Source organism: Bos taurus, chromosome 18 (assembly GCF_002263795.3).
Source record: "Bos taurus isolate L1 Dominette 01449 registration number 42190680 breed Hereford chromosome 18, ARS-UCD2.0, whole genome shotgun sequence".
Classification (NCBI taxonomy): Eukaryota; Metazoa; Chordata; class Mammalia; order Artiodactyla; family Bovidae; genus Bos; species Bos taurus.
Window position 1 is genome coordinate 18,483,616 of NC_037345.1, and position 27,077 is coordinate 18,510,692.

Sequence of the window (27,077 nt, forward strand, 5' to 3'; positions counted from 1 at the left end):
AGCTCATCAGGCACTCTATGTATCAGATCTAGGCCCTTAAATCTATTTCTCACTTCCACTGTATAATCATAAGGGATTTGATTTAGGTCATACCTGAATGGTCTAGTGGTTTTCCCTATTTTCTTCAATTTAAGTCTGAATTTGGCAATAAGGAGTTCATGATCTGAGCCACAGTCAGCTCCTGGTCTTGTTTTTGTTGACTGTATAGAGCTTCTCCATCTTTGGCTGCAAAGAATATAATCAGTCTGATTTCGGTGTTGACCATCTGGTGATGTCCATGTATAGAGTCTTCTCTTGTGTTGTTGGAAGAGGGTGTTTGCTATGACCAGTGCATTTTCTTGACAAAACTCTATTAGTCTTTGCCCTGCTTCATTCCGTATTCCAAGGCCAAATTTGCCTGTCACTCCAGGTGTTTCTTGAGTTCCTACTTTTGCATTCCAGTCCCCTATAATGAAAAGGACATCTTTTTTGGGTGTTAGTTCTAAAAGGTCTTGTAAGTCTTCATAGAACTGTTCAACTTCAGCTTCTTCAGCGTTACTGGTTGGGGCATAGACTTGGATTACTGTGATATTGAATTTTTTGCCTTGGAAACAAACAGAGATCATTCTGTCATTGTTGAGATTGCATCCAAGTACTGCATTTCGGACTCTTTTGTTGACCATGATGGCTACTCCATTTCTTCTGAGGGATTCCTGCCCACAGTAGTAGATATAATGGTCATCTGAGTTAAATTCAGTAGTTCTCATAGCTCTGTATTTATTCTGTTTCATTCATTAATGTAGTAGGTTTATATTGAGGGCCTGCAGTGCTAGGCAGTGGGCTAGTGGGAGTGAACAAGACAAATAATTTCAGTCCTTAATGGATCTTAACAGTATTGAGGGAGGCGAGCATTATGCAAATAATCATGTAAGTGTGTAATTACAACCAATGATATTTACAAAAGGTGCTGTGGGAAGGGGTTCGGGGAAGAAAACTAAGGGCTTGATGTTTGAGGTAAGATCTGGGGGATGAGGGGGAATTAACCAGTTGATGGAGAAAACAACACACGCACTGGGAGCTCCTGGAAGATGGTGAGACGTCTTCTCATTTCTCTTCATAGCCTGAATGCCTAGCTCAGTGCTGTGCACTCACAGGGTAAGCCGTGTCTTCACAATTAAATGTAGTCAGGATTGTTTCAGGGAAGGTCATTCTCAGTAGCCTCACTGAAAGTCTTGACTCCAGGAAAAGGTCCCTTCATACAAGATCAGGCAGGAGAATTCCCTAGCAGTCCAGGGGTTAAGACTCTGAGCTCTCACTGCTGAGGGAGCAGGTTCAATCCCTGGTCAGGGAGCTAAGTTTCCATAAGCAACATGGCATGGCCAAAAAAATAAAAAAAGATCAGGCAGTAATTGATTTACATTAAATAGAAGTCTCCCCTCTCCCTGAGTACTGCCTCAGTCCTGAGAATTACACTGTTACAAGACAGAGTCATCTGTTTACTTCATGTAGAGCAAGGATCAGAGCAGGTGGAGTTCTGTGGATTGGTTCTGCAGTGTCTTACAGAAATTGTAAAGCTATTTCAAACGGGAAATGTTAAGTATGGGTAGACAGAAATAAACTTGAGTGCTTAGTATGTTTTATGACATGTGATCTGAAACTGGTGTGTTTTAAACTTCTTGTGTAGAAATCTCAGCGCTTGTGGCGGTTTCGAAGTTTGTGATGACATGGTGACCAAGGATATCATGACTCCGCTGGTTGCACTGCTGAAAGAGGTATGCTGCTTTCCCAAGTCTCTGTTAGTGCACGCACTCGAACAGTGTGGGGTTTTGTCTTGTTTCTAAGTACTTTGGTGTCATTTTGTCTTCCCTCAAAACATTCTGTAGGAATTGTGTTTCTTTTCCTGCAATCACTGATCTCTCATGGTTGACACTAGTCTCTAGTTTGTCCCCGCTACCTTTATTTATCTGCTTGTTGGAAAACCCTTCCTAAGAGTATAGACTGCCTCCTTTAGACTTCAGACTTCATAGGATGAAAATGATTTGTGTTTACTGGATGCTTAATTATGTGTCTTATTTTACTGAATCCTCAAAGCAGTCCTATTTGGCAGGTATTCTTTGTTATTCCTGTTTTACAGATGAGGAAGCTCAAGCATGGACGTTAAGAATTTGCTGAGAAGACTAGATTAAGTTTTCAAATTTTCTAATGTACCACCTTTATTGCAAGATGCAGTTCAGGGATTAAGGAATTCTCCCCCTATCATGCCTCTGGTCCACTGTTCTGTATTGATGGGTAATTTTCACTTGAGGCCGTAGGAAGAATATCCAGGTTTGATAAGAGACATCATCATCAAAGGGAAAATACATCTTGTCCCTTTAGAACAGTAATTCTCGTAGGGGTGATGTACCCTGCAGGGGACCTTTGGCAATGTCTGGAGCCATTTTTGATTGTCTCAGCTTTGGACGAGGGGTTGCTCCTGGTAGTGCATGGAGGCCAAGGATGCCGCTAAGCATCCTGCACTGGGAGTGACAGCAAAGTGTCCCACATGCACCACAGCAAAGCATCATCCCGTTCAAAATGTCAGCAGTGCCAAGTTTGAGAAGCCTGATTGAGAGGGTATCGTGGATTGTACGAGGGGGCAGAACTGCAGAGGGGTTCAGAGCACCCACTTAATAGACATGAAATGCTTAGAATAGTGCCTCGCACTTACAAGATGCCGTATAGATGTTGGCTCTTATTATGGATTATTTTTCTTTGCCTTATATATTATCTTGACCAAGTTAGATAAAATATTTTGTATTTATTTTACATTTTCACTTAAGATGTGAAATGCTTTATATCCAGCTTGTACAGTGACTTGTGAGAACTTGATGGGCTGGTGTTAACTGTCATTTTTGATGTTTAGTTTTTGTGATGCTTCACTGCCTTTTGCATTTCTGCTTGTTTATTTTTTTGAACAAAGGTGCTAATCATGGTATTTGTTTACAGTGTAGTACTGGACTGGATTCAAATGAGATGTCTCCTCAGAAAAAAAAAGATCAGAACAAAAATTCTATTGAAAACATAGCCAACGAGGCCATAAACGTGCTGTGGAATATATGGTAAGATGCTTTCCAGATGCAGCTTCCTGCTTCAACACTACTCAGGCTTCTACTGTCTTTGTTAAACTGCAGAGGAATCTCTGTTCTCCTTGATAGGCCTGTAAATCTGTTAATGCTTGGTAGCAGATCTCGTTAAGTGACCTAAGATCAACTGTCCTTCCCAAGCTCTTGTCCTGGTAGCAGCACTGTATCTTTTTTTATGTTTTTGCCTTTCCGTGTGGCATGCAGAATCCTAGTTCCCTAACCAGGCATTGAACCTGTGCCAGTGCTTCTCGGAGTCTTAACCACTGGACTGCCAGGGAAGTCCCACTACATCTTTCCTTGCTTTACAATTCTTCTATCCAGTTATTGCTACCGACAGAAATAAGAGAAATTGTGGTCATTAGTGGTTCCTGCACCCCTTCCTCCCCCACTGCCTGTGTGCCTTAAGCAGCAGTTGTCTTAAAGCTGGCCAGGCTCCAGTGCAATAGATACTTTGATCTGGAATGAGACAGGGACCACAGACCTTGGTGAGTGCCATTTGACAGGGAAGTAGATGTCCGAGAAGAGCTCCTTTGGCCCCAGTGGAAAGGAGACCACGCGCCATTCCATCATTGTAGCAGTGGAAGGGGGCTTGGAGATGGAGGCATGCTTTTAGGAATGGAGATGGCTAGAAACACAACCTGGATTTTTTTTTTCTGCCCCATTTTATTGGACCACATTTCTAGCTGGAGTCTGTCATAGTTCCTTATTTTCCATCAACAGCCATGGTTATTTCTGACCTCTTAGAGGTATCTCTCAGAATACAAGGTTAAGTTGGATCCTGGAAAGCTGCCTACACTGCTTGACTACCTACAAGCAGTCAAACTTGCCTATGGTTTCTTTCTTTCTTTTTTTGACTGCACCACTCAGCTTGTGGGGTCTTAATTCCCCGACCAGGGGTCAAACCTGGGCCCCCAGCAGTGGAAGCGCAAAGTCCTAAGCACTGGACCACCGGGGAAGTCCCTGTGATTTCATTTTGAACTAGTGGATGCATTCCACCAGGGAAATAGGAGAGGTCAGATTTGAGGAAATGGCATTCAAGCAAGCTAGTGTGTGCTGTTTTTCTAATAACTTTAACTTATATAAATTGTTGAATTTGCAGGGGTTTTTTTTAATTTTTGAATTTGGAAATTAAAAAAAAATTTTTTTTTTAAAGTGCCTGAAAAATGGTCCAGTAATCTTTCTTTCCTGAGTGCCCGTGAGCCCTATCTATATCATTTCTGGTTATTATAGCTCTTAACACTTTAGTTGCATAGTTTATGTTTAAATTATGTTTACACATGTATATGTTTTATTATCTTAACATATATATGCTTTATTTTCCTGACTATACCTGAGCTTGATGTGGGCTTCTTGAGGGGAGGTTCATAGCAGTGTTGCAGTAACTAGATGGATGGATGGATGGATGGATATGCAGACAGAAAACAGTTTATCTTTAGACAGCAGGATTGGATTTAATCATTTAGTCAGCTCTGTCAGTGGTTAATCTGTCATGTGTGTATGTGGTATGTCTAGAGGAATATGCTTCTCTGGAACCATGAATAAAATTGTTATCAGTAACTGTTTACCCTATATTTAGCATATATGTCAATTAATAGCATTGATTACATTCATTCTGATTCTTGTATTAGAAGATACTATAATTTCAAAAATATTTTTTGTAACAGTTTCTCTGTCGAAGATTGTAGAATGTTATTATTATAACAGTCTAGATGGAATAATTAAAACTTAGTTTTACTTTCTTTAAATGTGTGCTTTTTATATGATAAAAATAGAGGCCTTTAATCCTTACTTTAATTTATTATTACTGTGATATAGTGGAAAGACAGGTAGACTGGATCCAGGGACTCACCACTAACAAAATGTTTGATCATTAGACAGATCACTTTACCTTTGGGGGTCTGGGTTTCCTTGTTCACAAAAAGAGGAATTGAAGCAAATGATTTCTAAGATCTTTTCCATCTTTAACCTCCTGTAAGGAAGCTGGCATGTAGATAAAGAGATTGGCTAATATATTGTACTGTAATGGGAATAAAAATTCAGATAGCCAGCTGTATTCATGCACAGTGACTATGAATGGGCATTAATTTCTTCATCTGTAAAAATGGTGGGGGGTTGACTACAATTCTGGTTCTTTTATAAAGCCTAATTATTTTCTCATGAATTTCTGTGGTTGATTTCTTAATGTTAAAATGTGAATAGTAAAACTTTTTTTTCCCCCCTTCAATTTAGTGAATGCAGTAGTAGAGCAGTATCTATATTCAACAAAGAAGGGTGTTTGGAGATTGTATTAAAGTATTTAAGTAGGTTTTCCACCAATGTTGACCTGGCTATTTCAGTAGGTAAGTGAAGAAAAGTTTGTGTGCCCTTATTCAAGGTTTTTTATTCAGACATAACTTATTTATTCTACGGGAGTGATTTTTTTTTTCTCATTGTATGTAAATGAATCGCTGAGTTCTATTCTGAATCTTGATTAATTCTTTAATTATTCATGCAGTTTTCCTGCTTTTGTCTCTAAGAGGGAGGAAAGGGATTATGTGAGCATATGTGGTGTCTAATGTCTGAGCATTCTTAGAAGTTTTTATTAACTCTTGAAAGTTTTCATCTCCCATTTACGGAGAAGCAGTAACCCACAACTGCCAGGCCTTTGAGCCAAAGTTAATTGGAATGTAGACGATAACCTCTGCTTTTTTTGAGAGAGGAAGATAGTGATTGGAATTTCACGTAGGCCTGCTTCCCTTCCAGACAGGGAAAACAGAGTCTGGCAGCGTTAGCAGCCTTGGCTCCCTCGCTTTCTGCCCATGGGGTTACAAGCCACTGGGGGCCCTCACTCAGCAGGGGGAGGAGGCAGAAACCAGGGGGTGGGTTCTATCTCAATAGAACGCGGGGCGGGGAGGGGCGAGTGGAGAAATAATGGATAAGAAGCATTTTTTATTCAACCCTTCATAACTATAGGCATCTGTCCTTTTATTTAACTACACTTTTCTCCTGGCAAGGACAAGTTTATTCCCCTTACTGAAGTGTGTTCCCCTTACCGATGTTTCTCTTGGCTCTAGTGGAAATAGAACAGAGAAGGAAAAAATAATAGTGGAATAAATACTATTGGGAAATATTTTTAAATCAGTTTCTCAAAATGGAATCTTTGGCAGAGGGGAGACTTGTGAGTAAATGTGGATTTTAAAAACACTTGAACTAGAAAATTGGCAGATGACTTTTAGTCTCAGAGGACAGTCTTTATGACAATAAGAGAATTTCAGGAAAGTTCATAGCTTTGAAAAGAAAAACTTCGCTTCTGTTTTTTGGGCCTTAAGTTTTGTAGATTTGGTTATTTCGTTTTTTTCCTAAAGAACTTTTAAAAAGAACTTTTAAAAGGGATCAGAATAAAGTAACTTTACAGTGTATAGCAGTATTTTCTTCGGCACTTAGCTAGGTTCATAACTTTTTTAAGGCAAATGTCAGATTGCTTCTGTTTTGAAAATCAAGCAAAGTTTATATATAGTAAAGTGAAATTCTGAAATTCTATACTATGTATTAATACAGCTTTCTTTGAGCTCATGCTGTCTTAGCAATCACAACTTACCTTGGCTTTTTGTTAAAGTGAATTTAAGTAGTCTTAATGAAAAAAAAATTACACTTGGATATATGTATATGTTCATATATGCATACATATGGATTTGTATATAAATGTATTTTGGAATGCAGACTAGAGCACAATAATAACATGTATTTTGACTACTAATTTGGATGGAAATGATCTGCTTTGGAATTTTTAGACCTGGAAAGAAATGCATTTTATGGAATGCAGTATCTCAAAGAAAATAAATTTGGGCCTCCTCATTTGTGTGTCAGAGGTCTCTTCTGTCAAGCTTTTCGTGCAGTCCCAGTTGTTTTCTACTTTCAGTTAATTATTTCTAATTTACAAGTTATAATCCATGATCTTGTTTCAATTGCGAGAGAAGAGTTAAGTGCGGAATGAATCATACGTCTATTAATACTTTACCCATCTCTTAATTTACTCATATTTTTACATAAAATACCTTTTTTCTTAAATGTGCTGTATCATAAATTAACTTTTAAGATCATGCTGAATTTTTTAAATGTCCCCAAACCTAGGGCTTGTCATAGACAACACTTGTCCATGCACTGGTGTTCAGCCTACAGGCTGTTTGCTACAGGTCTGCGATGAGTACAGAAATTGAAGCCAAATCTTTATAAGTGTTTATAGTAATTCCACATTGTCACGGCAGTTGAGAGCCTTTTAATTTATAAAAGTATAGTTCTGTAAAGGATTATAAGTTAAGAAAAAAGAAAAGTCTTTCATAGCTCTGATAATTTGGGAAGCCTCATTTGCACGAACTATGTTTGAGGAAAAGGGTGAATCTCCTACAAAATGTGTTCAGAGAAGTTCTAAGGATGCAAACTTTTTTTGCTGAGTCATTTTGGTTTAAATTATCCTAGCGGAATTCACTTGTTTCTGAATATTTGATTTTTGTCTCTCTAGCATATTGTTTGCAGACGGTGACCGAAGATAACCCAGAGCTACTGAAATCTTTCAGTACCCCAGCCTTGCACGTGCTGGAATCAGCAATGCTTTCTCCTGTCAGTTCCATGGAGTATCTTCTATTGAAGACGTTGGTGGCAGGTAAAAGTTAACCACTTGCGATAGTGTGCATTTTAGTGACTTGTAGCAGGCAGAAATGAAGAGGCCAAAATTCAGTCAGTTCCCCATTTCACCACATCGGGAATTTCTGTGCTTATGTCTGTTCTGAAATTTTTAGTATTTAAATGGAAACCTTTAATTCAAGCGATTCTGCATAGTTTCAAAGCCTTATAAGATTAGATGTGTTTTCAATTTAACAAACTCCTGTTGTCTGATAAAGAAATAGTGCTCTCAGGACCCCCTCTTATTTATGAAGCAGTGAGTTCAGAAGTTGACAGCAGGCATCTCAGACGTGACCACTCACTTTCCTATAAGATCTTTACCCCCAGTGCTTCTCCCCAGAATTTCTAAATACAGAAGTAATCTGATGGCATGTGAGTAGTAGGTAACTTACTGTGTATTTTCCTCCTGCCCTTTGTTTGGTCTTCAAAGGTAATTTATCTTGAGAGATGTTTTGTTTTTTTCCTAAACTGATAAAATACACACAAAATAAAATTTACCATCTTTACCATTTTTAAAGCTTTTCTTTTTTTGGCTACACTGCTCTGCTTGCAGGGTCTTTAGTTTCCCAGCCAGGGATTGAACCTGGCCTCCATAGTGAAAGCGCCGAACCCTGGCCGCTAGACCAGCAGAGAGCTCCGCCCGCTTCTTAACCGTTTTTTTTTTTTAATTGGAGGATAATCGCTTTATGATATTTCTTAAGCATCTTTAAGTGTACAGTTGTGTTAAGTATATCCACACTGTTGTGTAACCATCCTGCAAAACTGAGACACTGTGCACATTAAACAGCTCCCCGTGTATGTTCGTCCGTCCGTGGGTAGACACTTGGGTTGCTTCACTCTTTGGTTATTGAATGATGCTGCTAATATGGATCTGCAAATGATCTGTCTGACTCCTTTCAGTTCTTTTTTAACATAGCAGAATATACCGCAGAACTATTCTTATTTTGTCACATTTTAAAAAATTAGTGTACTTCGCAGTAGCTGTTGTTCTGGTTTCACAAGTGCAACACCAAGAACCTGCTCCCTGGTTTGTCCATGAGATCTTGGAATTTTAATGCATTCCTTTCCCCTCTTGGACTGTAAGAAACTGCTCAGGAGAGCATCTCAGGTTAAGATGAAAGAAAGCCGAGGCAACTTAATTCGTCATTGTAAAAGAAACTCGATCGGTGTTTTTTCGGTCTGTTGGCTCTCTATCAGGGCAAGGCATTGTATGCCAGGAACGGGAGACGATTATGAAGGACCGCTGCAGTAAAGGGAGCTGCCTCTGGGCAGAGCTTTTTGACATTTAATAAGAACTCAACAAAGGCAGTAGGACTGAGATTTCTTGAAATTATGCCTGAGCTTATAGAACCAATATGGTAGACACTGTATTTAATAAAAGATTTCACAGCCGATTTCTTTGTTCTCATGCTCATTTTTTTCCACAGGCACAGTTTGGAATCTAAAGGACATTATTCCATCCAAGAGTCAGGCAGAAATCATAAATGCCATACTAAAGATCTTATCTGAAGTTCTGGAAATGGATGCTGGCGAAACGGTTATTCAAATGAAGGAGGCTGAAACTCAAAGGATAAAAACCGCTGCAGAGACTGAGGACACACTACAGAGTGCTAATGGTGATGACCTGATGGAAGATGAGGAAATGGAAGAAATTCCGCACAGAAGGAAAGTCAGAAGGAAAACGTTCATTTCAGATTTACTTCCAGTAAGTCAGATTGGTGCTTTCAAGCATAGATCAATACAGCTATTTTCTTTCAATAGATATCCTAAGCTTCGTAGGAAAATGTTGTAGCAATTAATTATGAAGTGAATTTCCGTAAAAACAGCCATGTTTTCCCATTAATTCTCATTAAAACATCAGAAATCTCCCAAAGGAGAAAAAAAATCTGAGATGAAACATTTATATAGTAGAGAAGTTGAAAGATGGGTAGACCAGTACTTTTGCAGTATTTGAGAAACATGCAGTCATGTGATGAAGAGTCTGAGCTCCCCTCCTGGGTTCGATTCCTGATCAGTGGGACATGAGTTCGGTTCCTGGTCAGTGAACGAGGATACCTAATGTGGCATGGTGTGGTCAAGAAGAAAAATATGTGGTCCTCTTCCTAACATTTGTATCTCACTTAAGTTTCCTACTCTCTCCCAGACTGTCTTCAAACTAAAGGATTTTTACTTTGCTCAGATAGTCCCTTGTATCCTTGTCTCTTCTACTTTAGAGTTTAGCCTTACTAAGCCAAAGTAGCAAGCCAAAGTTATATTTAGTCACTACTGTTGAGCAGAGGAGGTAGGGTGACCCTGAGAATTAATGATGGTTTGTAGGTTTGCAGCCTGGATAATCGCGGCTTACTTGTGCTGGGTGTGATGTTGGGGTGTGGGCGACCAGTCTCCAGTGCAGGCAACTTTTCAGCTGAGCCCATCGGTAGAGATGGAGCTGTTCTTTGGGAAAACATTTTTCCCAAGGAGGAGAGCAAGTCCTCAGAAAGCCAGGGAGGACGTCGAGCTGGGCTTTATTCATCGAGGTGTGCGTTTTCTATGCTTACGCTGAGTCCCAGGCACTGTGCCAGAGGCTACTGGTAGAAAGATGATAAGACGTATTTCCTGTCTTCAGGGACCTTTTCCATCTTGTAAGGATGGACACGTAATTTTAACTTATTACAGTACCTGTGCTAAGAGCAGTGATAGGTCTGTGCCCAGACTTCTGAGTGAGTAGGCACAGCTGACTCAGCCCTGATGGGAGCAGAAAGGAAGAGACTCTCAGAAGAGGCTTGGCAGACCGGAGCTGTCTGAAAGGATGGGGCAGACAGCATGGTGAAAGCAGGTTAGTGTTGTTTGAGGGGCCTGGAGGCAGGAGAACCAGTCAGGGGCTGCCGAAGTCATTCTAGGGAAGGATGGTGATGCTTGAACTGGAAGGACTCTAGGGATGTCCTCTCACCCTCTCTACCGTTGCACGTGTGGCCTGTCCTAATTCGTGTATGAGAAACTGAACCTGAGAAGTGTCTTAAGTCAGTGTCTTCGAGTTTGGATAGATTTATTTTTAAAGAATTCTTTTTAAACATTTTAAAATTTATTTTCTGTCCACACCACATGGCATGTGGGATTCCCTCATAGCTCAGTTGGTAAAGAGTCTGCCTGCAATGCAGGAGACCTGGGTTTGATTCCTAGGTGAGAAAGATCCCCTGGATAAGGAAATGGCAACCACTCTGGTACTCTTGCCTGGAGAATCCGATGGACAGAGTAGCCTGGTGGGCTACAAGTCCGTGGGGTCACAAGAGTCAGACATGACTTAGTGACTGAACAACAACAGCAACGTGGCCTGTGGGATCTTAATTCCCCAACCACAGATTGAACCCATTAGAAGCACAGAGTCCTATTAGGAGCATTAATTAGAAGCATTAGAAGCACAGAGTCCTAACCACTGGAACGCCAAGGAAGTCCCTAAAGAATTCTTAATGGGCATAAACTCATCAGCGTACCACCTTCTTACATTCACGAAGTCTTGTAAAGCTGAATTGGTGGTGTTCTAAAGCACTCAAATGTAGTTAAGAGCTGTTTTCTCAGTCCCCGTGAATGGCTGTTAGGTGCAAAGCTTTGTGTTAAGTGCTGGGTTGAACACAAAAATGAAAAGTCCCTCCTGCCCTTGAGTTGCTTGGCAACTCTGTATCATATCTCTCTTGTGCATCTGAGTCAGAGTGGGTAGAGTTTAAAGTCGGTAAACAAGATAGACAAAGGCATAGCTGTGAGCCTTTTCATCCCAAAGGGTGTTGATAGAACCCCAGCAACACCTTCTCAGGTGCCACGTGGAGGTAAGTTACAGATCTGGGGTTCTCGTGTGGAGCGTCAGGTGTAAAAGATTGGCGCTCGGAGGCTCTTCCGCAGGGGCTGGCATCGCGCTGACCAGGTCACTTTATCCTGATGGACACATCTGTACTGCGTTTCCCCACCCCAAAACCCAATCGGGAGCAGTGGGAATTCCACTTGGGCTGCCTGGGGACTCTGAGAGATCGGATGTCCCTGGCTGGGGGTGGGAGAAGAACCACCCCTGCGGGTTTGCCCCATCTCCAGCTTTGCTTCCGGGGGACCCTCCAGGGAATGGGTGAGTGGGGATTGGGATCCCAGTCCACCAAGATGAAGTGCCACTATTTGAAAGTATCAGTGTTTAACTGTTATTTAGAGATACACATTCTCAAGTATTACTTACAGATAGAATTTTGGTGCTTAGAAAATGCAGTGTTTTCTCCTAACAAAAGCTCACTTTTCAAAGTCTGTCACCGTGGCTGAGCAGACTGGGTGATTAACATGCTGGTCAGGCAGCCAGTGTTTTGGTGCCAGTAGGGTGCTAAGCATCCTGCTGCCACGTGCCAGAAATACAGATTCACAGGCAGGCAGCTCAGGTCTTTGCACGCTGCCCAGTGGCTTGTGCAAGTGTAATCACAAACCGGGACGAGAGAACCAACCCAAGTTGTTGCCATAACACGCAGAAGTAGAACACTCCTTCCCTGGCTTCCGCAGTTAGCAATTATCAAATCATGGTCTGTTTTCTTTCATCTGCTTCCCTACCTACTCTCCCCTCTCACTACTGAATACTTTGAAGCAAATCTCAGCTGTCATAACATTTCCTCTAGCTTGGTTCTTTATGTCAGTTTGATAACAGTAAGAAGCAGGGGGTTGTTCTGAGCAGGAAAGTCAGGTAAAGAAATGGAACTTCTTTCAGAGTTGTTTCATGCCGGATCTTCATACATGTTAAGTGGATGAGAGGCCAGCAAGGGTGTGTCTTATTTAGAGTCTCAGCATACATGTATGAAGTGAATAGGAATAAATTTTCTGGGTTCGATCCGTGGGTTGGGAAGATCCCCTGGAGGAGGGTATGGCAACCCACTCCAGAATTCTAGCCTGGAGAATCCCCATGGACAGAGGAAGGAGTCTGGTGGGCTATAGTCCATGGGGTCTCAAAGAGTCGGACAGGACTGAGCCACTCAGCACAGCACAGCAGAAGAATAAATTTTGGATACATTCTTGCCCGTGATAAAAGGAACATAAATATAGGGATTCCTAAAGTCTATCTACTAAATTAGCAGTCTGTTTTTTTATTTTTTAAGAGTGTGTTTCAAAATTACAGTTAATTCATTGCACAGTTGCTAGAGGATTATAAATGAGTATGAACATTCTGGAAAAGGAGAACAGAAATATGTCATAGGATCTGTAGACGTGTTTTTAACCTTTGATCCAGTAAATCTGAGGAAATAAGATAACCAAGTAATGTGAATTATTCCACACTAGAGGAATGCTTATAAATTATAAAACATTCATTTAAGGGACTTTTGCACAACCATTGAAAAGACAATTTTTAATAGAAACTTTTGAGATTGGGAATCATCCAGACAACAAAATATACATCATTTTTTCACATGTGCACTACTTTGGAATAGCAGTATAGCTATTTCGCTTTTCATAGGTGACTTGAGAATTAAGGTCATACAAATTTATGCAACCCATTTTGAGACTGTTAATTGATGTTAGGTTCACATTATTTATTTCCTCAAGAAAAAGTCTCCCTTTTTCTTCAGTCTTAAAGGAATGCTTTATTGCAGTCTTCAGAGAAAGCCAGAATGCAGCAAACCCGTCTGCTCCTTAGCCAAGCTCTGTTGGTCACATAAGGGCCTGTTAGTAATTCTGGTTAGTGCAGACTTTTCCGAGAAGACATCTAAGCATCTAAAGGCAGGTTTGTTGTGTATAAGTGCCTGGCGTCTATAACGAACCCTTGTTTTAATCTTTGTATGCTGAGCTACTTCTTAACACAGTACATCAAGTTTCAGGGTGAATTCAGTTCAGAATTCCTGAATATTTATCTGTTCTCCCCAGCTAACTAAGCAGCACTTAGAGAAGCCGTGCGGAGAGATGGGAACCCAGTGAACAGTGGTGTGGCTCACAGTGCCGCGCGGAATCGTAATGCCTGCGTGTCCTTCAGCCCGTTAGGACTCTTCTTCTGCTCACCCACCCCTGCCACCAGGTCCCCTGTTCCAAGTGCAAATACCATTTAGTGGGCTTTAACTAAAGAAAGCCACCTGAAAATAGTTTTCTAAACCTTGGGGTGAGCGTTGGTCGTTTGCCTTTTTTTTCTTTTTTTTTTTAGCCCACCGACAAGGAGCTGAGAGAGACCATAGCATTGCTGACAGCTCAGCAGACAGCTCTGGAAATCATTGTGAACATGTGCTGCAGTGAAGGTGTGTTATCAGTTCCCATTTAGATATCCTCCCCAGCACTGGGCGGGCGCTTCCATGCAGATTATCTTAAACAGTCCAGTTCTCTGTGATCTGCACTCTTCCCAGATCCCACAGACGACGAATGGGAAGAGCTTTCTAGCAGTGATGAAAGCGACGCGTTTATGGAGAATGCCCTCAGTGAATGCGGTGGGCAGCTGCTCTCTCCCCTCTGCCTCTCCCATGAGGTTCACACTGCTCTCACCCACCACCTCCTCCCAAAGAAGGTAATCGGTTTTCAGTCTGGGCTCACTCTAGAGCATCGAGAAGGTTTCAGAAAGCCATTCTTTCTGTGCACAGAGGAAGTGTGTTAATCCCCTCCAGGTGTGGGCGATGGGTGAGATACGGAAAGTGAGACAGTGAACAGCACTGGAGGTGGGCTGAAGCTTATCAAGCCTAACCATCTCACTTAGAAGTTGGGATTTTATAAAGGAATCATGTGTTCAGAAAAAAACCTTTCCTTGTAACGTTTGCCTTACTGTCTTTCTTAAATTTAGATTTTTGACAAAACTGCCTTTCCAAACAGCGTTGCAGTTGACGTGTGCTCTAGGAGCCCCACTTGGAAACCTTTGATTAGAAAGTAAGAACATTTCTCCTTCCAAAACCATTTGTCATTATGTTATTATCGGAAATGATGGACCATTAAACAGAAGATGCCGACTCCCCCCGCATTCGAGAGTTCTAGTCCTGTATCTTGTGTGTGTTCCCTAGAGAAGTGAGCGCATATGTGCCCTAAGGGAGGAGAATGCTCATAGCAGTGTGGCTTACAGTTGCCCCAACTTGGAAGCAACCTCAGTGTCCATCGGAGGCAGAATGGATAAGTCAGTGCCGACATGCTCATACAATAGAATACATACAGCAGTAAAAAGCATCCGAACTGGAACCACTCACAAAATAGTGAGTAGTTCGTTGAGAGGTGCATACATAGATGGTTCCTGGGCTTCCCTTGTGGCTCAGCTGGTAAGGAATCCGCCTGCAATGTGGGAGACCTGGGTTCGATCCCTGGGTTGGGAAGGTCCCCTGGAGAAGTGAATGGCTACCCACTGCAGTATTCTGGCCTGGAGAATTCCATGGACTGTGTAGTTCATGGGGTCACAAAGGGTCAGACCCCCTCGCTTTGGGGGTCAGGGAGGTGGGTGTGACAGGGAGGGGATGGGTGGCTGTGAGCGTGCGAGAAGCATTTCTTTTTTTCCTCCTCCTAGTGAAGTAGGGTTGGTTTCCAGTGTTGTGTTAGCTTCAGGTATAAGCAGAGCGATTCAGTTATATATATGTATTCTTTTTCAGATTTCCCGCTTCTAGGTTATTACAAAATATTGAATAGAGATCCCTGGGCTATACAGTATGTCCTTATTGGATATCTGTTTTATATGGAGTAGTGTGTATATGTTAATCCCAAACTTCTAATTTACCCTTCCTCGCCTTTCCCTGTTGGTTACCATAAGTTTGTTTTCTATGTCTGTGAGTCTATTTCTGTTTTGTAAATAAGTTCATTTGTATCTTTTTTTTTTAGGAGTTCACCTAGAAGCAATATAATACATTTGTCTTTTTCTGGCGTACTTCACTTAGTAAGATAGTCTCCTGGCCCACCCATGTTGCTGCAGATGGCATTATTTCATTCTTTTTTGTGGCTGAGTAAGATTCCATTGGATAAGTACGCCACATCTTCTTTATCCATTCATCTGCTGATGGACATTGAGGTTGCTTCCGTGTCTTGAGTATTGTGAATAGCGCTAACATTCTTATCCAGGTGCACCAGTGTTTGCTTTGTAAACTATCAAACTCTATATATTCCTGAGCGCTTTATGTGGGTCATATTTCACATTTAAAAATAGGCTTTAAAGATGCTGGCACACACAGAAATTTTTCTCAAGCAGATTCCATACGACTCATCAGTTTACTGTGCCTCCAAGGCCTTGAGTGCTCAAGCAGTTTGATCTGGTCAGATTCACAGTTCACCTTAAGCGTTCTTGCCAGCTGCCCGAGACCTCCTTCTGCTTATAGATGGTCCCCATCAGAACCGGATGCCTGGGTTCAACGTCAGTGCTGAGCTCTGTCAGGTCACCGTGAGAGGCCCAGACAGCATTCTCTTTCTTCCTTTCCAGAATGAACACTATACAGTGCAGAGCCCTCGTGTGTCTCCAGAGCCTCGTCTCCCTTCTGGATGTGGACCATCTGGGAGGACCTGCTGCCCTTCAGACGCTTGCACAGCACCTGTCACAACTGCTTTTTTCTCAGCCAGGTAAATGTGCTGTATTTTTTTCTTTTTTAATTTTACTGGAGTAGTGTGTTTGTCTCTGCCATACAGCAAAGTGAATCAGCTGTGCATATATATATATCCACTCTTTTTTAGATTGTTTTCTCATATAGGCCATTATAGAGTATTTAGAATTCCCTGTGCTATACAGTAGGTCCTTATTAGTTATCTGTTTTATAAATAGTAGTGTATATATGTCAGTCCCAATTTCCCAATTTATCCCTCCCCTCTCATCCCCCTGGTAACATAAGTTTGTTTTCTACACCTGTGACTCTTTGTACATCTGAGGAAATAGAGTATTTTACATAGTAAAGGAAAATTCTCCATGTTACTTTACCCTGCATGTATGTCTGGAGTGAGGGTTAATATGGGAGATACGAATCTGCTCTAATTCTTTGCAAAACTGTTTTAACATTTCCCCTTCTTAGAACACTGAATCCAAGAGCTGAAATTCTTAGAAGATCAAAATAAGGTCACTTTTGACTAAATACAAGTTTCTGTATAAACAGTCCTTCAAAAGTTGTTCCCAGATTCTTTCCTTTTTTTTTGGCTTTGCTGGGTCTTCGCTGCCATGCAGGCTTTTCTCTAGTTGCGGTGCACAGGCCTCTCACTGCCGTGGCTTCTCTTGTTTCAGAGCAGCATGGCCTTCATGGGGCTTCAGTAGCTGTGGCTCCCAGGGTTTAGAGCACAGACTCAGTAGCGTGGTGCATGAGTTTAGTTGCTCTGAGGCATGTGGGATCTTCCCGGATCAGGGATCGAACCCGTGTCTCCTGCATTGGCAGGCAGATTCTTACCACTGAGCCACTAGGGAAGCCGGATCCCTGATACTTTAAAACATCTATTTTGCTCTCTATGAAGAGGTTCTGTGTATTTAATGGTACCTGTTTTAGAAGTTCTAGATTAATTTTTAAAGATTAAGTAAATAAATGTTCAGAAACTCATTATATAGTTGTCAGCATTTGTCAGTTTATAGATAGAGTTTTCAAGTGATCTCAGGCTATGTATTCTTTAGCTGGTGCCATCATGTGAAAACCAGGCCCATCCATATGTAAGACAGGACATAGACAGGATATGAGCAGTGCCATTCCCATTCCGAGCCTGGACTGAGCCAGCTCTGGAGTGCAGAGGTGACTGTCCGTGGAAGCTGGCCAGGTGATGACTAAAGCTTTGTATTTCTTTCCCAGTCTTATAAACCTAAGATATCTGGGGACTTCTTTGGTGATCTGTGACTAAGACTTCACCTCCCAATGTAGGGGGTATGGGTTCAGTCCCTGGTCGGAGAACTAAGATTCCACACGATGTGAAGAACGCCACAATTTTTTTTAGGAAGTAAACCTAAAGAGACCTGGATGGCATGAGAAGTACAGGGGATGGCTCCTGTCAGCCCAGCAGAGTGTCCTATGGAGGGTGCCTGGCAGAGCGCTGCTACCGCTCATGCCCGCTCCCGTCCACCCATTCCCGTGGGCTCCCTGCAGGGAGCAGGGCCACACAGGAGGGTCCACAGCCAAGCCCCCGGTGAGCAGGACTTACCCACGTCTCTTAGTGCTCCCAAGACCTGCTTAACTTGAGTGACCCCTTGTATTGCCATCTCTTCCCTCTGGGCCATTTCTCAAGGAGAGTCCAGTCAAGGTCCCGCTGGCTCCGTCTCCTGCCAGCCTGAAGAGTTTATTTCACAGGAAATAAGTGGATGTGTTCTGCCCCTCTGCTGTAGAGAAAACACTGAGGCGTGTTTCTCCTGGTTCAGCCAGCTGCTTGTGGTCACTGGTACATCCCCATTTATTGCCGGGAAAGGTCACAGCAAAACCATAACAAGTCGAGTCTTAGAGAAATAATGAAAAGTTTCTGAATTGTGGGAAAGTATAATTAAACACTTTGATCTTTTAATAAATTTCACTTTCATAGCTTTGTTGATACAACCATTTTATCAGAGTGAAATTTTATATTTAGAGACAGTATTCTTATATAGTCCTCCCAGACATTTGGGATTTTTAAGTCATGTAACCCTGTGAGTTCTGGGTGGATAATGTGAACTGTTACTGAGGAATTTGGTGGGGAGAATGGAGCTAAAGTTCTCTACATTTTTGTGTTACCATGTTTGAAAGTAATGTATGAGGATGGTACAGCTGTATTGTATTTAACTTACTTTCATCTTAATGCTTAAATACAGTCTGAATAGTTATAAAATTTGTGATACGTACCTGTATAGGCTTTTTGTGGCTGACATCAGAGATAAAAGGAAAAAGTTTTTAGTAGAATCTGGCCCTTGCATTCAAAACACCTGTATCTTTGTCTCCATTTAAAATATTGATCTTCAGAACATCAAGAGATTCTTAGCAATGTTGTATTTTCAGATTGGGTCAGTTTGTCATTTGTTCCATTACATGGGTTCTAAAATCATTTAGGATTCCCTGTTTCCCTAGGTTTTGGGAAGCAGAAAGCTTCTTCTCATTACAATTAAAATAGTCATAGCTCCCGTCCTGGGATATGCTTTTTATTCCATGTCAACATTGAAAATAGGTCTGTAAAATTAAAAATAATTTGCGACTTGATTACTTGTGGGTTGACTACCTGCATTTAGGTGTGCTGCAAATTCTCAGCTCCTATACAAAGTTGTTGAGAGGTGAAAAACATTTCGAATCGCTTAGCTTCTTTTGCCAACATCGTGTGTTGCTGACCTTTCACTGAGAATTTGTCAGAAAGGCAGAGTCATTTGAACTTCCTCCCCTAATTTGGGGTAGATGACCAGAAATATGAATTAAGTAAAAATCTTCCAAATAGAGGGAACATGTGAATTTCATGTAATATAAAATAGTAGTGTGGTTTAGATTAGGGTTTTGAATCTCAGTTGTGTTCTGTGCAGCTCACAAACATCCAGGGTTACACTTACAGCTTTAATCAAACGTAAGTTACTTTTCAGAGCCAGTGTGGTGACTTTTGGAACTTTAATAGTAACAATTTTATGCCAGCTTTTGAGGACCTACCTGTTAAGTACTAGGTTTGATGAGCTAGGCATTATCACCCCACTTTCCTGATAAGGACACTGAGATTTAGAGGTTTAGGAAGTTTTTCAGGAGCATTCCTTTTTTGTTTTTCCTAAATTTAAAAAAATTATTTTTGTTTATTTATTTGGCTGGACCAGGTATTCGTTGTAGCACTCGGGATCTTCAAAGTTGGTAGTGGCATGCAGGAGTTTTAGTTGCAGCGTGTGAACTCAGTTGCAGCATGTGGGATCTAGTTCCCTCACCAGGGGTCAAACCCAGGCTCCCTGCATTGGGAGCTTGGAGTCTTAGTCCCTGGACCACGAGGGAAGCCCTTGGGGCCTTCCTTCTTTTAACAACTATTTATTGACTGACTTAATGCCATGCACTGTGCTAGGTCCAAGGGATCCAGGCATGAACAAGATAGGCAAGGTTGCTGTGCTCATGGAGTTTGCATTCTCACATAAATAAAGGTTTGATGTCATTCTGGCCAGACAGGAAAAACTCAGAGCAGAGTGGTATGAGGTGTCACGTTAGTTAGTATGGAAGGACCCTTCTGAGGAGCTACCACTTCTCTGGCTTCTAATATTCTCTGGCTAAGACCAGGATGAGAGGTCACATCGTGTCAAAGGCTGCATTCTGTCCCTGTTCTGTCTGACCCTAAAGAATCCTGGTACCTGTTCTGTGATACTTATAGGAATTCCCTGCCTCTGTGCATGGCATAGATCTGAAAATGAGAGAGCCCAAAGAGATAGCAGTCCTTGATTCCAGTCTGTGCAGAAGCTGCCTCGCTCTCGTGCAGCCGAAGAGGGGGCATCAGTATCTTTATACGGCCACACGCCCCACAGGGGAGAAAGCCACGGTGTCTCCTGCCACGTAACAGATCACCCCAAAACCTTGTGGCTTGAAACTGCAGTAATCACATATAATGTTTTTCTCATGGTTTCTATGGGGGAGGGATTTAGAAAGGGTCCAGTGGAGGTGGTTTTCTCTTCTCCACGATGTCTAGGACAGAGGTTCTCAACTAGTAGCAGTTTTTGCCTCCTAGGACTTCTGTCGATGTCTGTTGGCAGTTTTTGCTGTTATAATTTGGGAGGTGCTACTGGTATCTAAGGAGAAGGCAATGGCACCCCACTCCAGTACTCTGGCCTGGAAAATCCCATGGACGGAGGAGCCTGGTGGGCTGCAGTCTGTGGGGTCGCTGAGAGTCGGACACGACTGAGTGACTTCACTTTCACTCTTCACTTTCATGCATTGGAGAAGGAAATGGCAAGCCACTCCAGTGTTCTCGCCTGGAGAATCCCAGGGACGGCAGGGCCTGGTGGGCTGCCGTCTATGGAGTTGCGCAGAGTCGGACACGACTGAAGCGACTTAGCAGCAACAACTGGTATCTAAAGGGTAGAGGCCAGAGATGCTGTTAAATATCCTGGTGCACAGGGCACCTCACACACACCACAAAGAGTCACCTGGTCCAAAGTGTCCACAGTGCTGAGGTTAAGAAACCCTAACCGGGGCCTCTGTCGAAAGACTGAGAGGCAGACTCGTCTGAGGTCTGTCTGCTCACATGTCTGGTAGCGTGGAGCTGTCAGCCACAACACCCACAGGTGACCTCTTCATGTGACCTTAACATGATGGCGTTTCCAAAAGCAAGAACTGAGAGAGAGGAGAGAGCAAACACATGTGAATCGGGTGGAAGTCATGCCTTCTACCACCCAGCCTGCCACTTTTCATATTCTTTTGGTTGAAGAAGCCACAAAGTCCCACCCAGGTTCAAGGGGAGGGGAAATAGACTCCATGTCTTTGTGGGAAGTGGCAGGGTTCTGCAGAATCATGCAGAACTGGAAGCACTGTGGTGGCTGTTTTTGGAAAACATAACATATCACGTGCATCAGTCACTCTCCCTTCCCACCGAAGCAGGGAGGGAGCCAGCTTACGTAGTGGCCCTCACCCTGCTGCATGGCTTTGTTCGCATAATTGTTGATTGCTGTTGTGTTCTGTCCTGTATGAGAAGAAGGGACAATAAAAAAGGAGTAAAAATGAACCAAAGTGGGAAGGGGAAGGTGGGTCAGTAAAAACCACGAAAGCCACTGAAAAGCAGAGAAGCATGGTGGCCTGGCCCCGCACTTGCGATACTTCGCGGCTGGGCAGTGGCTTTGGGTTGCCAGGCGGCACTCTGATTTGGGTGACGACTCCACCCTCCGTCTGCCCAGCACAGTGATAGCGATCAGTGAAAAGCTGACTTCCATCTACAGTGGCCCACTCAGGTTTATTGTGTGCTAAAGTGTGAGTTAAGTGAAAATTCAGTATCTACAAGTTGAAGACTGTCAGGATTCTTTCAGTTGTGGTCATCTTTCAGACTCAAATATTCAGTTCACAGGGGGCTATTCACTGCAAGTTTGGGCTTAAATATCAAAGTGTTTTTATTATAGTAGCATATATTAACATTTAACAATGCTTTGTTTTGAATTTTTCTAAAAACTCACTCTTCTTAGGAAAAGACAAATTTATGTTTCACTTTTGTGTTTTAGATTTTGCTAAGCACGTTGACTTTTTAGAAGCCATAAGTAGTGCCTTGAGAGCCCTTTTGCAAACAATGGCCTCCAAGAACATTCCTCAGGTAAGATTTTAAAGTTTTTTATATGAAACTAGCAAAGCTTCTGTATAATGGAGGCAAAGTTTAATAATTTTTTGAAGCATTTCTATTAGAAGAGTAATGCTTGTTCCTTGTAAAGTGAAAACAAAAGTACTTGAAGCATAAAAATGAAATCTCCTTGTCGCCACTCTGCCACCAGAGCATAGTTTTATCCATTTGTTTTGCTTTTGGCTGCCTCAGGCCTCAGTTGCGGGTGTGGAATAATTTTCCTTGCGGCACAGGGGCTTCTCTCTAGCTGTGGTGCTCGGGCTCAGTAGTTGCCCCTTGGCACGAGGGAGCTTAGTTCCCCAACCATGGATTGAACCTCATCCCCTGCCTCATTATAAGGTAGATTCTTAACCCTGGACCACCAGGGGAGTCCCCTATACAATTTTCTTTTTATTGCTATAATGTATTTGACATATGTATGTTGTATTTTCTCTGAAAGCCATTTGTCTGTTTTTGAAATACTGCAGTACAGAAATTTTCAAGCATGTCCTCCAGGTACTCCACAGTGACTTGTCTGCGCCTCTCTGATAGGTGCCTTTTCGCTTTTATTTTTTTACTTTCCGTGAAGGAAATTTTCAAACATCACGAAAAGCAGAGATGATAGTAGTTACCTGCAAGCATTCCACGTAGTGTCAGCAAGTCAGTCTTTGTTTTCTTTCTTTTTGGCCGCGCTGGGCTTCACGGCTGTGCACAGGCTTTCTCGACTTGCGGCAGGTGAGGGCCATTCTGTAGTTGGGGTTCACGGGCCTCTTCGCATTGCGTTGGCACTTCTTGTTGCGGAGCCCGAGTTCTAGGGCGCGTGGGCTTCACTGGTTGCAGCGCGTGAGCTCTGTAGTTGTGGCGCACGGGCTTGGTTGCCCGTGACACATAAAGCTTCCCAGACTAGTGATCGAAGCCACGTCCCCTGCCTTGGCAGGCAGATTCCTAGCCATTGGACCACCAGGGAAGTCCCGTCTTGACTTTCTTGTTTCTTTCACTTTCCCTACATTTTCGTTTTTGCTTCTTGGAATAGTTAAGGCAAATCATGTTATTTCACCCATGAATGTTCTATTGTGTGCTTCATTATGTTGTCTGTGATAGAAAATGAACTTAAAAAACTTAACCACATTACCATTATCTCAAACCTCCAAATTAACAGATGTTTTAAAATTATCATTTAATAGGCAGTCTGAGTTCAGTTTTCCCTAATTGCTTTAAAAATGTCTCTCTTTTTTAATGGTTTGTTCAAATCAGCATCTAAGCAGTATCCACATATTGTTCTTAGTTGATATTTTGGTCTCTTAAATACATATTTTTTTATAATTCACATACCATACAGTTCTCACATTTAAAGTATGTAATTCAGTAATTTTTAGTTCTGGACAAGGAAATGTCAACCCACTCCAGTATTCTTGCCTGGGAAAGCCCATGGACAGAAGAGCCTGGTGGGCTACAGTCCATGGGGCTACAAAGAGTCAGACACGACTGAGCAACTAGACAACAATTTTTCGCATGTTGACAAATTCTTAAATCTCTGAATCTAAAACATCTCCCCTACCTGCCCGCCTTTCCTCATACTATCTTTCCATTGAGTAAGTTACCATTGGTCCTAAAGAATTTCCCCCATTCTCACATGTGGCTGGCTAAACAATGCTGTTTATTTAACGGGTCTGTCTGTCTTCCATACCTCCTACAAATTGAGGGGTACGTCTAGAGCCTTAATTAGATTCAGGATCTGAGTTTTTAGACAAAATTCATTGTGGTGTATGTATATTTTATATCACAAGTGATACATCACTGTTGTAAAATAATGATATTAAAATCTTAATATCTATAGATTCACTTGTAGCAACCAGTGATTATTATATAGATCCATTATTTCATCAGGGTTTGCAAGATAAAGATACCCTAATTTTGTCGTTCCTTTTACATTGATTAGCTGTGATTCTTCCATAAGTAAGAACTTGTTATTTCATCAATTTTTGGTAACTTTGGAATACACTTCATACCAAAAAAGGTAGGATATGGGTCTCTCTCCCCACCCAACCCTTTTTCCCAGAAAATGAGTTGGTTTCCTAGCAGTCTCTAAAAAGCATCAGTGAATTTTTTTAAGTATCATTATGAACTCATTATTATTTACTTCATCGTATGGCATATCGTTACTAGTTTCAAAGTAATGCTGTTATTACTAACATTAACACTGCTGGATGCAGTTTAAGATTTCTTTGTGATTTTTTTTGTCCTTAGGAAGAAAAATCCCTCTAGGACTGTACAAATTACTGTGCTTTAAAGTTGCTTTGAACAAATTCTCTTGTGTGGTTTGTTATAAAGTTAGTTTCAGTTTCAGCTTTTTTTAAAAGCATTTTTTGATTGCTCTAATTTTTCTTTTTTAATTATATAAAATATTTACCCAATTTCAGAGTTAAAACTAAAGCAGGATATATTCAGGGGAAAACATGGTGTATACATACTTTGAAGTATTATTCAGCTCTAAAGAGGACTGAAGTTCTGGTACATACTACTGCATGGACGAACCATGAAGACATTATGCTAAGTGAAATAACCAGACACAAAAGGATGAGTATAATATGAATCCTCTATAAGGGACCTAGAATAATTAAATTCGTAAGGACGGAAAGTAGAAGAGTAGTTACCAGGGGCTCAGAGAGATATCGTTTAATAGGTTGAGGGTTGCAGTATGGGATGATGACAAAGTCCTGGGGATGGATGGTGGTGATAGTCGCTTACACAGCAGTGTGAATGTACTTCCTGCCACGGAACTATACATTTTAAAGTGGTTGGAATGGTAAGTTTTATGTATATTTTATATGCACACACACAAGTATATGTAGAGGGATGCCTAGTTTCTGTCCATTTGCCCCTGTTCCTTCCTTTGTGCCATTGGCAATCATCCTTATTGATGTTTTTATTTATCATTCTGTTGTTCTTTTTTCAGAAAACTTAGCAAAAGAACAACGTAAGCAAAATATGTGTGTATTTGTATTTCACCCTTTTTCTTAAAAGGATGCTTCTGCACTTTGCTTTTCTCTCTTATTAGTCATCATAGTATGTCGACCTGTTTCTCAGTTCTTTTTACAGCTTGATAGCCCTCCATTGTGGACATATTCCATATTTATTCACCATGTTGGCATTGATGGATTTTTTAGTTCTCTCCAGTCTTTTGCTATTACACATAGAACCACAACGAGTAGCACTTCTACCGAAGTTCCCTTGTGTTTTTGCCATTATGTCTTTGGGCCGATTTCTAGAGGTGGGCTGCGGCTCAGAGAACAGACACATCAGTAGCTCTGCTCCAGGCTTTGCTCTCGTCCCCCTTAGAAGTCTGAGCCGTTTCGAATCTCCACCAGCACTGTTGGAGAGTGCCTGTATTGTCACACCCTCACCAGAAGACTATGTTGTCAAAATGTTGGATTTTTACTGGTTTGTTGGGCGAGAAATTGTGTCTCAATTTTAATCTGCATTTCTTTTATTCTGAGGAGGTTGGAGATCGTTTCATGTCTTTTGAGGGCTTTTGCATTCTTTCTCTGTGACTTTCCCTGTCTTTTGCCAGCTTTGCTACTGAGTTGGTGGTCTTTTTCCTTTTTGTATTAAAGGGTAGATCCCAGGATCTACTGAAGCAGAAGCTCCAGGGAGGCGCCCAACAGTGTCTGTGTTTTAACCAGTTCTCCAGGCGACGGTCGTACACACTGATGTTTGAGAATCACAGATCTAAAGCATGCTCACTTCTTCCTTTCTAAAATCCTCCAGTTTTGAGTAACATGTCACTAGACCACGCCACCTACCTCTCAGTTACAGTCACCCACCATCCCCAGGGGCCACTCATTGCTTGAAGATTCCTGCTGTTGGACCCTGTTGTTTGTTACTGGTCCCATATGATTCTGGGTGATTTCAGAATCCACGTGGAGACTCTTCCCAGGAACCTGGCTTTGCAGTTCTTGGGCCTCCTTTCCTCCTATGGGCTGTCTTCCATCCTTCCTTCCTTAGTCATTGCATGGCCACGCCTCTAGAGCAGTGCTCTCCAGACTTGGCCTTCCTTCAGAGTCTAACAGAAAGTCGCTCATGTTTTACTATTAAATATAGTATATGATGTTGGCCTCTAATGTATATCTTTAAATTTTATTCTTTTAATTTTTTTCCAGGAACAAAACTTTTGACCTTCAGTTTCTGTGAAATGGAAAGTGACGTTTGCACTCTTATGATACCTGCATCCATGAGTGTGTGCAAATCAGCTTAAGGCACTTCCCTGGCAGTCCAGTGGTTAAAACTCCATGCTTCCAATGCAGGGATGCAGGGGGCGCGGGTTCGATTCCTGGTCGAGGAATGAAGATCCCACATGCCACATGCTGCATGGTGCGGCCAAAAATGAAGTCAAATCAGCTTAAAGTACAAGTTATCACTATGTGATGGAAACTCTACGTAACTGAAAGCATTTTACAATCTTTAATAATCTACCATAGCACAGAAATCTCAAGAGTTAGCTCTTTCCTTGTGTAGGTTCAGCCCATTTTTAGTAAAGCTGCATGATCCTATTTCCATTTTCAAAACGTTTTCTTTTTTTTGGTGACCAATGTTGAACAGAAGTTAGAATCTCTTTGGTCTGTCTACATTTGAACGAAAATCTTCACACGAGACAAACAGGAACTGAAGGCTCTTTTACAGGCTCCCAGCCATGATAGAGTAAGTGGTGACAGTGACGTGAGCAGGCCTCATCCTGGTGCAGAATTAGTTGTTTTTCGGAGTGTTTAGAATATTTAATAACTTGCCCACCCAGTGTTCTTGTCACTTGCAGAGTCTTGCCGCCGGTACAAGAGATTCTCGCCAATCCCAAGGCATGTGCTGTTGGAATTGGCCGAGTTTCACACGCTAAACACTCTGTCCTTCTCTTTCAACAGTGCATGACTCCCGACCAGCTGATGACGCTGTGCACAGCAGGCGTCCGCAGTAGTAATGTGGGGGTGAGAGTGAATGTGGTCAGTATTTTAGGAATCACAGGCAGCGTCCTAGCCAAAGAAGATGGCACACTCGACACTCTCAAGGTAAAACACTGTGCTTCCAACCTGAACCATTAAATCACTGAAAATGGGAGGAGAGTGACTTTAAAAATCATTCCTGTGGATTTTAAAATCTCCTGTGGATTTCATGAGATGAAATCATATCAAGAAGTTGTTTATTAAGATATATTATAAAGTA

General features: G+C 41.8%; 1 protein-coding gene across 1 annotated transcript in view; it reads left to right on the forward strand.

Annotated features, from left to right (window-relative positions):
* The window catches only part of HEATR3 (HEAT repeat containing 3), a 39,462-nt gene that overhangs the window by 3,440 nt on the left and 8,945 nt on the right, over window positions 1-27,077 (forward strand). The window contains exons 3-13 of the mRNA NM_001078021.2: window positions 1,664-1,751; window positions 2,965-3,077; window positions 5,331-5,440; window positions 7,600-7,740; window positions 9,188-9,465; window positions 13,888-13,978; window positions 14,084-14,241; window positions 14,512-14,594; window positions 16,117-16,253; window positions 21,775-21,863; window positions 26,780-26,923. Of these exons, the coding sequence (NP_001071489.1) occupies window positions 1,664-1,751; window positions 2,965-3,077; window positions 5,331-5,440; window positions 7,600-7,740; window positions 9,188-9,465; window positions 13,888-13,978; window positions 14,084-14,241; window positions 14,512-14,594; window positions 16,117-16,253; window positions 21,775-21,863; window positions 26,780-26,923 (1,432 nt within the window). The remainder of the gene's footprint in view (window positions 1-1,663; window positions 1,752-2,964; window positions 3,078-5,330; window positions 5,441-7,599; window positions 7,741-9,187; window positions 9,466-13,887; window positions 13,979-14,083; window positions 14,242-14,511; window positions 14,595-16,116; window positions 16,254-21,774; window positions 21,864-26,779; window positions 26,924-27,077) is intronic.